General features: G+C 48.7%; 2 protein-coding genes across 8 annotated transcripts in view; one reads left to right on the top strand and one right to left on the bottom strand.

The window, feature by feature from the left end:
* SEC31B (SEC31 homolog B, COPII coat complex component) overlaps window positions 1-5,485 on the top strand; it is a 32,738-nt gene extending 27,253 nt beyond the window's left edge. For all 7 annotated transcript variants that reach the window (XM_066238756.1, XM_066238759.1, XM_066238762.1 and 4 more), the window contains 8 exons: window positions 1,425-1,602; window positions 2,029-2,343; window positions 2,602-2,660; window positions 2,966-3,112; window positions 3,496-3,606; window positions 4,051-4,122; window positions 4,340-4,524; window positions 4,639-5,485. In XM_066238756.1, the coding sequence (XP_066094853.1) occupies window positions 1,425-1,602; window positions 2,029-2,343; window positions 2,602-2,660; window positions 2,966-3,112; window positions 3,496-3,606; window positions 4,051-4,122; window positions 4,340-4,519 (1,062 nt within the window). In that variant the 3' untranslated portion in view covers window positions 4,520-4,524; window positions 4,639-5,485. The remainder of the gene's footprint in view (window positions 1-1,424; window positions 1,603-2,028; window positions 2,344-2,601; window positions 2,661-2,965; window positions 3,113-3,495; window positions 3,607-4,050; window positions 4,123-4,339; window positions 4,525-4,638) is intronic.
* A 3,373-nt stretch (window positions 5,486-8,858) lies between these two features.
* Window positions 8,859-13,342, bottom strand: part of WNT8B (Wnt family member 8B) — a 28,797-nt gene continuing 24,313 nt past the window's right edge. The window contains exons 2-6 of the mRNA XM_066239898.1: window positions 12,431-12,464; window positions 11,524-11,662; window positions 10,536-10,661; window positions 9,634-9,776; window positions 8,859-9,430 (exon numbers count right to left, since the gene is read on the bottom strand). Of these exons, the coding sequence (XP_066095995.1) occupies window positions 8,885-9,430; window positions 9,634-9,776; window positions 10,536-10,661; window positions 11,524-11,662; window positions 12,431-12,464 (988 nt within the window). The 3' untranslated portion in view covers window positions 8,859-8,884. The remainder of the gene's footprint in view (window positions 9,431-9,633; window positions 9,777-10,535; window positions 10,662-11,523; window positions 11,663-12,430; window positions 12,465-13,342) is intronic.

The raw sequence follows: 13,342 nt of genomic DNA, 5'->3' as shown, positions 1-13,342 counted from the left end.
AATTTAGCATCCCAGGTCGACACTCTATCCACTGCACCATCACAGGCCAGGCTCTTTTTGAAATTTTCTGAGGAACCTCCATATTGTTTTCCATAGTGGCCATACCAGTTTACAGTCCCAGCAGCTGTGAATGAGGGTTCCTTTTTCTCAACTACCTCTCCAACACTTGTTATTAATTGTCTTATTTGCTAATAGCCAATCTAACAGGTGTGAGGTGGTATCTCCTTGTAGTTTTGACTTGTATCTCCCTAGTAACTAGTGAAGTCAAGCAACGTTTCATATATTTCTTGGGAGAAGTGTCTGTTTAGGTCCTCTGTTCAATTTTATATTGAATTGTTCATTCTTTGTTGTTCTTAAGTTGTATAAGTTCTTTATATATTTTGAATATGAATTCCTTATTGGATGTGTTGTTTGCAAGTATCTTCTCCCATTCAATTGGTTGCCATTTTGTTTGTTGACAGTTTCTTTTGCTCTGTAGAGCTTTTTAGTCTATTGATTTAAAAAATAAAAAAAAAATTATTTTAAAAAGCAAAATGCTTTTACTTCCCTTGCTTTTGAGATCAAATTCATAAAATTCTGCCTAACTCCAAGGTCCATAAGGTCTATATTTTCTTCTATGTAATTTATTTTTTCTGGTCTTATATTTAGGTCTTTGATCCATTTTGAGTTATTTTTTGTGTCTAGTTACAAATAGCAGTCTAGTTTCATTCTTTTGCATGTGGCTTTCCAATTTTTCCAGCAGTTTAGTGAAGAGGCTTTTTCCTTCCTCCACTGTATGTTTTTCGTTCCTTTGTCAAAAATTATTTGCCCATATACATGTGGCTTATTTCTTCACTCTCAGTTCTGTCCCTTTGGTCTGTGTGTCTGCTTTCTAGCCAATACCATGCTGGGTTTTTGTTTGTTTGTTTTGTTTGTTTAGTGTGCGTCCGTGCAAGAGAGAGGGATAGACAGGGACTGACAGGTAAAGGAGAGAGATGAGAAGCATCTACTTGTAGTTGCGGCATTTTAGTTGTTCATTGATTGCTTTCTCATGTGTACCTTCATGGGGGGCTCCAACTGAGCCAGTGACCCCTTGCTTAAGCCAGTAACCTTGGATTGCAAACCAGCTACCTTTGGGCTCAAGCCAGCGAATATGGGGTCATGCTTATGATCCCATGCTCAAGCCAGTGACCCCACGCTCAATATACCATGCTGTTTTGATTATTGCCACTTTGTAGTATAATGAAGTCATCAAGATCAGCCATCCCTAACCTTGATGACTTGTGTCTTCTCTCTTTATTTTTGTAGGTTTTTATAGAGGTTTATCAGTTTTATTGATTTTTTTTGAAGAACTATCTAGTTTCATTTTTTTCTATAGTTTTTTCTATTTTCAATTACTTTCCTTTCTTTCCCTTTCCAAGGATAATTTTTTTTTCTCTTTACAGGTTCCCACTCCATCTACAAGGCCAAGCATTTTCACACCTCCTTCATCACTAGCAATGCCCTTGGCACCTTCCCATACTGCCCCTTATCAAGGCTCTAGAATGCAGAATATAAGAGACTACAGGGCATGTGAGCCCCAGGTAGCCCAGCCTTTGCCCCCGGACCCTGGGGTAAGGCCTGGTGAGTGAGTGATCTGTCTGGGAAAACACAGAGGAAAGCAATTGGCATGGCCAGCATGGATTTGGGAAGCAGTGTGTCTGTGTAGTGAAAGGAGTTTGGAGTTTGAAGTCAGAATTCCCAGTACTATCACTTATTGGCTTTGTGCCTGTGGGCAATATACTTAGCAATATGCTGTTTCTTTTGAAACGTAGTAATAGTTGTTATGTTGTTCATTTCAGCACCACAGTATTATCTTAAGGGTCGAATAAGGAATTTAGTTAAAAGTACTTTGTATGTGGTAGATCTACATACAGATGTATTAATTAATCATTTCTTATTATTAGCTTTTTAAAAATTATCATCATTGCGTTCATTCCCCCTCATGTGCTCTGAGTCTCTCCCCAATTGAAATTTGGTGGCAAATGACCTGTTTCTGTTCCCCTCCAGCTTTATCTCAGCCACAGCTATTAAGAGGGCAAAGGGTGCCAGCTCCTAACTCTGTGGGATTCCCTGGAACCTGGCCTCTTCCTGGTCCCTCACCACCTATGGCCCCCTCCGGCATCTTGCAGCCTGGCTCTGCCTCCCTGCCTGAGACTGTTCCACTGCTCCCTTTCCTTCCTGTGAGACCGCCAGGTCTTGGTCCTCCGAGCTTCCAGCCCCCAGCCCCTCCTGGCAGCTTCCCTGCAGCACACCCTCCAGGAGGACCAAGTGCTCCATACTCTAGTGCCATCCAAACTACCGGCATCTTGACTCCTCATGCAGGTTGGTCTTTTCTCCATGGCTTCCCATTTGCTCATTCATTGCCTCCCTCTCCTTCTGTCTCCACAACCACCTTGGGAGTCTCTTCTTCAAGCCAATGAACTGGGGCCCCTGGGTTGGAGAACATCAGCTGAGAGTATGACTGGTCTGGAGAGGGAGATGTGGTGGACTCTAGCTAAAATAATTTTGATGACCATCAGACTGAGATTTACCAATGTTTCTGACCATGTCCCTCAATACTTCTGTCTCTGTATTATACAGGGCCTCAGGATCCCTTGAAAAATGCTCCAGCTCCCAGGGCACACCTCCAGAGGGCACAGGTCAGTGCACCGCCCCACCCACCTCCTCATATGTTTATCAGTGAGCCACACTTTAGTTCCTTACAGAATTCAGCCCAGTCCTTCCCATTCTCAGGCATGCATTCTGCCCTTTCTTTTCCCCCTTACTCTTCTCCCTTCTGCCCCCTCCTCTTTCCTTCTTACATATACACCAGTCTTCCCACTTCCTGGTGTCCCACTCACTATTCTGTCCGTGGTTCTCTCATGATTTCTGCCACTCTCTCAAACCAGGGCCTAGGGAGTCTCTCAGCTTACGCTAATGTGCCTCTCTCTTTCTCTCTCTTAAGTTGCCAAAGACATTTGTGTCCCCGGCACCAATTACTGCTCCAGTTATGAGCCTCACCTCTGAGCCACGAAGGGTCCTTTCCTCACAGCCCCCTGTCCCTGCTGTGGGTCATGCTCCCCCTGGAGCACCAGGAGAACTCAGCCTGCAGGTGACAGTGTGTCCCCCTCCCATTGGAAACCTTCCAGTCGTCCTTGGGTATAAAAAAGCAGGGGCTCCCCCTAGAGCGCCAGGAGAACTCAGCCTGCAGGTGACAGTGTGTCCCCCTCCCGTTGGAAACCTTCCAGTCATCCTTGGGTATAAAAAAGCAGGGACTTGGTAGATGGGCCTCATTCCTAAAAGTAGAGTCAGACTGTGAGCTGGGGGATGGGGAGGGACAGACACCAAATGTCCTTACTGTGGAGGATGTCCCCTCCCGGCTCTGCTATGCTCTAGTGAGAACAGTGTGATGCTGAGTCACTGAGGACTAGTCCTCAGGGAAACTACGAGAAGGATAGCTTGCCTGTCTATCCTGTCTCCCTGCTTTTTCCTTAGCAACGGCCACCAGAGAAGATGGACAGGAAGGAACTGCCCCCAGAGCATCAGTCTTTGAAAACCACCTTTGAGGCACTTCTACAACGCTGCTCCCAGTCTGCCACAGACTTAGTAAGTCTGAACCTTCCCCACAATGCTCTCCTCATTCCCTTAGCTGGTTCCTGGACCCCTTTGCCATAAATTAGGTCTTTGTGTGACCGTTGTGTCACCGTCCCTTGACATGTCTGTATCTTACACTTATTTGATGTCCGTGTGTGTGTGTGTGTGGGGGGGGGTCTTGCCTGGTCTGAAGCCCAGCTTCTTGGTAGCAGGACCCAGCACTGAGACAGCAGGGAGTACCGGAAAGAGGGTGAAACCAGGAGTCAGGAGACTTGCCATTCATTCACTGGCTGGGCCAGCTGGAGCAAGTCACTTACCCCCCTCAGGCCCCCGTTTTCCCCTCTGAAATGGAAGAAGCAACCTTAAGCTGTCCTAGCGCTAGTCTACCGAGACTCTTTCTAGTCCTGTGATGCCAGCCTGAGGGGCTAGAATCAGAACCCCTTTTCCTCCCTGCAGAAGACAACGCGGAAGCTGGAAGAGGCAGCACAACGTCTAGAATGTCTCTATGAGAAGCTCCGGGAGGGGACGGTAAGTACCTTAGTGGCGTTCCTCTGCCTCTCCACCTTTACCCATGGCCGAGGGAACTCCAGTGTCTCCTCCCCTTAGGTCTCATGGACCTGGGTTCCCCACAGAATCGATCCACCTTGTCTGGACCGGGCTCTAGAACTTACGCCTCTTATCCTTTCCATGCTGCCAACTTAGGGCTGGTTTGGGCTTACTAACCGAAGGGCCAACCCCTCCACAGCTCTCGCCTGCTGTCCTGGCCGGGCTCCACGAGGTTGCCCGATGTGCGGCTGCAGGAAGCTTTGAGCAGGGCCTCGCAGTGCACGCCCAGGTGGTGGGCTGCAGCCGCTTCAGCGAGGTCTCCAGCTTCATGCCTGTCCTGAAGGCCGTCCTCACCATTGCTCAGAAACTGCACGGTTAAGCCAGGTAGCCTCTCTCACCAGCAGGCCCCGTCTGCTGGTACTTAATTGTGCCCTTGTAGAAAAAGGAATTTCAGAACAGATTCTGTTGGTTTTTACCAATCTTCTTTCTTGCTGCCAGGTATACACGGCTATCGGCTTGACTCCAAACCATCAGATTGCCTGCTCTCCACCCCTGTGTGCCTGGCCTTCTAGGGTGTGCCCAGGGCTGCCCAGCCTCTGAGGCAGAGCAGAGCCGTTTCTGCACTCCCCCTACTGCTGTGCTCCGACAGGACCTGCGGCAGGGTACCCTCTTCCCCAGGGACATTCTGCTTCAGCGGCTTCTAAGAGGGTGAGCAGGACCCAAGTCTGTCTCTGCTGTGCCCACTTTTTGGGTCTTATTTTTGTCCTGCGAGTTACGAGCCTGACCTTACTTTCTTCTTGACCTGACTTCATATTTCCGGGTCCATATTTCTCTGAGCCCCAGAGGCTAGAGTAGAGTTGACTGTTCATCCTTTGAACAAGTCATGGACATAAGTGTGGGTGCCGAGCGGAACCAAGAGAAGGAACTTTGGCCCGTTTCAAAAGGAACATCTCATTGGCCAGCATTATTCAGGATGGGCAAGGTTACGTGGGAGGTGGAAGGGGCACACTGCCTTTTGCTGGGAGCTGTCTTAGCCTATGAGATAGGAGCAGAGAGACCAACCACTGCCTGTGGGGAACAACTCCTGACTTGGCCTGTCTGAGCCCTGGTCCAAGGCCAGAGACCACTCATTCTGTGAGTGTAAACCCGGCTCTGGAATGGGAGCCATATTAACAGAGACTCTTTTAGCACTGTTCTTCAAGGGTTGGAGCCCCCCCCCCCCCCCCCCCGAACCCATGTCTCAGGGCTGCCTTCTCTGGCCGCGCTCTCCTGGTTGGACGCTGCGTTTGAAGCACTGGTTTACTTACTGTGCAATAAAGCTGCTTTGATTTGGTTTCCTCAGTCATCTCCCAATACTTGTCTCCTGGGTCCTGTTTTGCCCTCACTTCTCTTCCTAGTCCTCTTTGTTCTTGTTTCCTGCACCACCCCAATAGGCAGGGGAGAGGCTTGGAGACAGATGGGGAGTCAAGACAGTTGAAGAAAGTTAGTCACTGAAATAGACTCTCCTTGCAGCATTTGTGGCCATTACATTCTGTGTGTGTGTGTGTGTATGTGTGTGTGAGTGCATGCGTGGGCACGTGTGTCTCCATCTGTGCCTGACAGTCAGCTCCAGGGTTTTCCCCACAACACTTCAGGGCTGAGCTCAGCTGCACAAAGGGGCTGGGTGTGAAGCCAGGGGTACTATCTCTAATCCTGTTGTAGATCCCATCATGTCTGCAGGCGAGATGTGTGTGTTTGGGAGGACGGGATTGTTAGGCAGTATTTGTTTGTAAAGCCACTTGCTCTTCAGATAATACTTGCACTAACTTCTATTGATGAAGCAATGTGAGCCCCAGCAAAGTCCTTTCCCAAAGTGTCTTTGAAGCCAAGAGCCCATTGAAGGGAAGAAAGGCTGGGAGAGGGGATTAGTTTGTTCAGCAGCTGTGAATTTCAGTGGGAGGTTGATGAACTCCGAAGTCTTTGTTTAAATTAAAGGGGGGGAGAAAAAAGCCGCTGTTGGAGTGAGAGCCCCCCTTGGGGCCCTGAACTAACACAAGGAGAAGTCTGAGCTGCAGGGAGCTGTGTACTGACTGCGAAGACTTTTCCCAAACACTTTCGGAAAAGGTGTGAGAAGAGAAAGGGGCGGAGTGGGGGATTAGCATGTGAAATGAAGTTTTCGTTGACTCCAGTGGGGGTAGAAGGCTATTTTAATGGCATTTTGTACTCATTTTCTTTTCTTGAGCTCTTTAGAGATATTGTTTTGCTAAGGCAGGCTTTCTTCCGCCTTCTTTCCAGTCTGCAGATTGCCTCTATGGGAGCCAACATAAATATTTCTCCTCCAGGAATGTGGGTTAATTAAAAGGAAGTGAATGAGTGGAAGCATCCAATCCAGACTCACAATAGGCGAGTGCCCTGTCCTGCCCTCCCCTCCCACCACCACCAGCACCACCAGCGCTGAGCACGACCCTGTCTCTGTCTTTACCCTAACCTGCTGCTAAGGCCACTTGAGGCTGGGATTCTTTTCAAGAAAAGAAAGCCCTGCCTGTGTGTAGGCTTACAGGCCAGGGACAGGAAGGAGACAGTGTTTTGCACGCCCCCCCCACACCCCCAATGTCCTGTCACTTCTCAAAAACTACTCTGCTTCTGGCCCCCTAAAAAGCACACAGAGATGGGAAGGGGCCTGGGTTGCACTGCACACTCCACGGTAACGTACAGCTGGGGGGACAAGCCAGACATCTTTCTCAGCACGTTCAAATCTGTAAAACCTAAGGTTTGACTAGCTGACCTGAAGATGTCTTCCCAAGTAGCTGTTCTGGAGTTGTCCACATCTGTCAAGGGGAACACAGCCCTGGTGATGAGTCTAAGAGAGGACCTCAACTCCACGAATGTAGGAAAGGTTCACCACTCTATATCCACTCCTTTTCTTTGTGTGTTTTTTTTTTGTTGTTGTTGTTTTTTAACTGGACAAATAAATGAATGGATAATGCAAGGCAGCTGGTGGGGGTCAAAGGAGAGCAATACAAATCTAAAGTAGCTCAGTAATGTTTTCTCTATAGAACTCAAATGAGTCTTGTATCATATCCATTTGGGAGTACAAAACAACCTGTGAGAGAACTTGCTGGCAGTATGACATGTTTTGAGTACTGATCTGGAGTTATCAAATATGAAGCATAAAAATTCTTCTCCTTTTGTGCTGAGAGACCTCCCCATCCTGGGAGAACGCAGCTGTCCTGACAACACTGTGCCCTTTTATATTTCCTAGCTGCCTGGCCGGGTTTTCCTACTGCATACTCAGATCACAGCTGCTGCTCGATGAGGGAAGAAGGGCAGGTTGGGAGACCGAGAGGCCCAGATCAAAGCTGAGGGAAGAAGCAAAGGCCTTTTGCTGATACAAATGGGTCAGAAGTGCTGGCAATGAACCACCGAAGGGAAGCAGGTCCCTATAAGGAAGGAAGGGGAACCTCTCCTGTCAGCAAGTGTTAGTAGGAGCAGGAGAGGTGGAGGCACGAGCCCAGGGCTTCGGGGTCTGACCGGGCCACTGTCTCATTTTGGAATATGGGAACCCTTGCACTCACAGGTTGGCCCCCAGGGCCTCAGCCCCTGTTACTTACTTGGAGCCACACCTCTGTGCTTTCTCCTGTCTGGACCAAGTGGGAAAAGGTAGCCTGTCATCTGACCAGTTCTGCTCCTGAAGAGCAGACCAGGGCTGGCCTGGGGGAGAGAGCTGACTGGGCTGCTCCTTGGTCCCCAGTGTCTGTCAGGGATTGGCTTTCCCTTCCCAGAGCCCTCTTCATAAGCAAGTCCCTGCTCTACTGCTTCTGAGATGAGAACCAGCGGCCTCGGCCAGCACAACAGCGAGCTCACTGCCGAGTGTGTTAGTGCGAGATTTGTGTGGCCGATGCACTAATCCTTGGCAGATTAGCTTCAGTCAGTGCAAACCAGGGTTTGAATGGGAAACTGACTTTATAGAGCTCAGTCTTGGCTCAGAGGAACAAGGATTTTGGGGGAAGGAGGAGAGGTAAAGATGGTTGTTAGGAGAAAATAGGTTAGGTGCAGGGAAAAGGTTACTTTAAAGGGTAGGAAATGACTGGAAATCTGACCTTATATAGTTTCTAGACTGTGGGTAAGTGTCTGGAGCACCTTGGGTGATTGTCTAGGAAGGTCATTGTTCCGCTGGTGAAGTCCATTAGAGATGGTGTCACGAGGATGAGGAGCACCTTGATTTTCAGCAAGGCAGCACTCCAGGGTTCCCATTTTCCCCATTTTGAACCCCTACCTCTAGGAACCCGTCCCCATGGGTCTGTTTTTTGTTTTCAAGGAAAGAGGGGAAGGGAGAAAGGGAGAGGAAGCATTAGAGATTCCTGGGGAGTCTATGCCAACACTAACGGAATCAGAAGCACTGGAGTGGCTCTGCAGGAGGAAAAGGCAGCAGCGATACAGACCTGGCGGAGGAGGGGCGGGAGGACCAGCGTTAGGGCGACTGGGAAAGGGAAGAGGAACACCTATTTTCCTCTTCCAAAGATAATGGTTCAAAATCTGAGTTCTCAGACCTAAGTGTGGGCTGTGAGGACGATTCAGACAGCTTCAGGAGAGCGCGGCCGAACTGGGGAAACAGGTTGGAAAGTGACAAGCTCCGGAGGTTGCAGAGTCTCTCTCGGGATCCCCGCGCTGCGAGTGCGGGACCTGCATTGTCTAGGTTCCTCTATTACTGGGGTCTCTAAAAGAAGCCAAGGCCAAATAGGAAAAGAGCGGGGAAAGGAAACGCTTAGGGTTTTCTCGCGGGTTTGTGCGCTGCGCCCCCCCGCGGCCGCTCGGCGCGGCTACAGAAGTACTTGGTGACTCGCCGGCGGCACTGCTCGCAGCGAACAGCGCAGCACCAGTGGAATTTGCAGTTGCAGCTGGACACGGTCTCAGCGCGGCGCTCCTCCACCGCTAGCCCGCAATCCCCGCAGAGCCGGCGGCAGCTGCGACGCTCCCAGCGGCCCAGGGCCCGCCCGCGCCGCAGGCACTCTCGGCCTTCGGTGCCCAGCAGTCCTAGCGTTTTGTTCTCCAGGCAGTAGTCTGGGGAATCCTCCAAGTGCACCAGCTCCCGCGTGGAGATGGAGCGAAAGGTGTCGGCGATGGCGCCGCGGCCGGCCGCGCTGTTGCCAGCACCTTGCAGCAGGTCCACCTTGAGAGCTGCGTGGTACTTCTCCTTCAGGTGCGCACCCACCTCGCGGAACTCAGGCAGCTGCAGCCAGCAGGTCTGCGTGGTGCAGCTGCCAGACACGCCGTGGCACTTACACGTGCGTTTCATGGTGCCTTTTACTGCCTGGGGAGAGAGTTAGGAGTGAGCGGGCCGGGGATTAAGCGCGTGGGGTGTCTGCCTCTGGGGGATTGAGAGGCGTCTAGCCAGTCAACATCGCTTTAGTAAGTACCTCGTTTTTCCAAACGGTTAAATGAAGCGAAGAGTCCTCATGTAGAAGTGGTAGTGGATGAAGCCAACTGCCTAACGCCAGGGGCTGCAGAACTCACCTTGCGGCCGGCCTCATTGTTATGCAGGTTCATGGCTGCCCGGGCATCCTGTCCTGTCTCCAAGGCATCGACAAATTGCTTGGATATTGCCTCTCCAAAGCCCACGTTGTCACTACAGCCTCCCCATAGCCAGCCTTGACCCCCTAGAAAAGTGCAGGGAGAGGAAAGATCGTTGAGCAGTCGGTGCAGAGCCTCCTAAGCAGCTGTTTCTAATTGGGTTTTGGGGCTTTGGGATGGGGAAAAGATTAAGGTTGGATGAGTGCTTGTCTACAGATCAGTTTCAGCCTAGATTTGTTTTTGCCTTTTTTTTTTTTTTTTGCGCGCTCACGTCCAGCCAATCCCCTACTTAGGACTCCATGACATAAGTAGTTGCTGAGTGAATTCTATGCAAGGTGCCGGTGTGTCCCTCTACATAAATTTCTGGCCTTTGGGCAAAGTGGGCACGTTGGCCCGCCAGCGACTGATTTAGAGAAGGGACAAAATGGCGCGAACATTGAAGGGGGAGACAGAGGAGCAATTGAAGTAATATGGAATTGAAGTAAGTTGGAAATTGAGCCAGAGGGGACAGTGGAAGTAAAGAGTGAAAAGGGAACAGAGGCAACATGGAAGGATGTTCCCACCATGTTTGAGAGAGTGACTGGATTGACTGCATGGGGAGTGTTGTTTAGTTGTTGTTATTATTGTGTTTAAGGAGACGACTCAGTAGGAAAAGGAGAGCCCATGCTGCATTTAAGCTGGTTTGACACTGCAGGGTTTGGACTTAACTGGTTGGCCCTGATTCTTGTCAGATTTAGAAAAATACAACTCTTCTTCCTCCTCCCCTTCCCAGCTACTCACCAAGCTGTTCATTCTTCAAGTGAACTTTACCGGCCTGCCCTCCCCACCCCAATATCCCTACTCACCCAGTTGTCCATTGCGGGAGTCATCACAGCCACAGTTGTCAAAATCCCCAAGGCTGCAGTTTCTAGTCAGAGTGTACATGACCCCAGCAGAACTGATGGCATGTACAAATGCTGTCTCCCGATTAGCTGGCAGGAACCAAAAATTGGGTGAGTTAGAGGGAGGAGTTGTAACCCAAAGAAATACCAGTCACGCACCTCCCTTCAATGCAGTCGTTATCCTTTCCTTCCCCAGCTCCATCCTACTTGCCACCTTTATAATGTACCTTACTCTTTCCCGGCTCCGTTCCAGCCCTGGTCTCAGCCCTGCTCTTCTCCCCTCCCATCTTTTCAAGTCATACACTTTTGGTTAGGAGGCAAGAGTTTTGTTGACATTCATGGTTGTAAAGGACTTAGGTGGGAAAGAGCCTGAGAAGAAATGGGGAAGAGAGAAAGCTGAAGGCCAGGTTAGCACGACCTTATCCCCATTTCCTCTGGAAACATCAAAGTCTAAGAGGCATGCACCAGCTGGTTCTGCAAAGAACCTCCGACTGCCAGCTCTTTTATTTACTGGCATGGCCCCTCTGTCTTCTGCATGGGAATTTGGTCTCCAGGCCTGTTCTCACTTGCCTTGTACCTCTCTGCAGAGCCTGCTGAAGGAAGGGACTAAGAGGAACGAGCAATTCTATCCCATACCTACCTCCTGATGTTCTTTTATATTGTGAGGAAGGAAGCCTCTAGCCACCAGGAGGCCAAAGATGATATAGGATTGGGGGTGAGACAAGGACCACTTCTCGAGTAGTGAGGGTGTTGGGGAAGAAGGAATAAAACTCTGTAGGTAGGAAAGAGGAGCTGGAGATGGAACAGAAAAGATCCCAGAGAGGGAGATGACCTGAGAGTCAAGACCAGGTGGGGAATTAGGGTGTAGAGGAGGCAAGGGGCCATCCCTGAAGAGCGGGGCTCTAACCTGTGGCCAGGGGGTCCAGGGAGCGGTGGCCGAGGCTTTCCTTACCACTGCGAAGGCCGCCATGGCTGGACAGCTGCAGGGCTCTCTCAGGGCAGTTCCAGCGGTCCCAGGCAAACTGGTATTTGCATTCTTCAATACCGCTCTGGGCACCAGCTGCCACGCTGCTGGAGTAGATCAGGTAAGCCTGAGGGACATGGGTCAAATTCAGACTCAAAGCCGCTGGACTTGGGAGACATTTGCCCTAAAGTGGCTAAGCCCCTCTCTTCCCTCTCTTCCTGCCCTCTCTCTCATCCCTCCAAAATAATGACAGAGTGAGCCCTTTAAATATGCTGTCTCATTTAACATTACTAATAACCTGGTGAAATAGGAACCATTTTATAGGTTAGGAATCTGAGGATCGGAGAGGTGAATTAAAGCAATTTGCCTAAGGTCCCACAGCTAGCAATGAAATTCGGTTTTATCAGACATTAGACATGACTTTATTCACTGTACCATTCTACCTCTCCAACGTGATTCCAAGTTACACAGCTCATGAATTTTCAGATGTCCTCATCCCATTACTATCTTAGAAAATAACATATTGGAACTGGAAATGTCCTTAGAGATAATGCAGTACAATGCCAACATCTTAAGGATGGAAAACTGCATCCCACCACTGCACTGAGAAGGTTTTGTGACTGCGGCCTGACACTGCGACAGGCTGTCAACGCTTCTGGCTTTGGAGATTCTGGGTATGAACTCAGAATGGATACTCCTGAGTTCCTGTCTTAGCTCTGACACTAGTTTGCAGTGTGTTCAGGGGGGCGTCACTAACCCCCTCTGTGCCACTGTTTTTCTAGTTACAGCATGATAAGAGATGCAGATATAATCAAAAGAAATTGGCATGTATTATCTTCAGTCATGAAGCTGAAAATAGTGAAATCCAACCAAATCAAAATAATTTCTTCCTTACCTTTGGGCCAGTCATCAGAAAATTGTTCACTGACCTAGAAGAGAGGAAAACCACAGAGCGTAATGGAGATGCGCCAACTCATTTCTGCCGCCAAGAGTTGTAAGGATTACTTCAGTAAACGTAATTGATAGGAAGGAAGGGAAAGTGATTTTGCCAAGGAAAAATTATAATAAGGAATCTATTAAAAGACTACTTATTTAATTAAAAGAAGGAATATATATATAAGAGGAACTAGTATAATGCTTCCTTTGGATTTTTAAAATTTCAAATACCAAAAATGTTGGGAGTAATGCTTGATCATTGTTTTGCCATGGGTGGGAATAGAGCCAGCATCTCACTGCTGTGTACCAGATGTTCTACTCTCAGTGTTTTACATGTTGATCTTGTTAAATACTTACTACCAGGCATTATTATCTCTAGTTTTCAAACAGGGAATGTGAGAGTCAAAAAAAAGTATTAAAAGTCACCCAGCTAGTCAATGATTGAGTCATGATTTGAATCCAGGTCTGTCTGACTCCCCTGGACTCTGAGAAGGATAGTTCTCTAGTCATAAAGAGGTAAGCAGTGGAATATCTTTCTAGGGACTGAGTCATAATTAAATCCAAAAACAAATAATCTGACTCTGTAAAATAGTTCGGCTGTCCCTTTCGAAACTGAAAGTGTACTTGTCATACGACTTAGCAGTTCCCACTCTTGGGCATTTATCCCTGAGAAATGAAGAGTTATTTTTATTTAGGGTGCTGTATATAGATGTTTATAGCAAGTTTATTCATAATAACCAAAATTTGAAATTGTCTTAAGTGTCCTTCACAGGAATAAGTGTGGTACAGCCATACCATGAACTACTACTTAACAATGAAAAGGAGTGAACAACTGATACAAGCAACAACTTGAATGAACCTCAAGGAAATT

The sequence above is a fragment of the Saccopteryx bilineata genome, chromosome 7, assembly GCF_036850765.1.
Source record: "Saccopteryx bilineata isolate mSacBil1 chromosome 7, mSacBil1_pri_phased_curated, whole genome shotgun sequence".
Taxonomy (NCBI): Eukaryota; Metazoa; Chordata; class Mammalia; order Chiroptera; family Emballonuridae; genus Saccopteryx; species Saccopteryx bilineata.
This window is presented reverse-complemented; position numbering and strand designations above follow the sequence as displayed.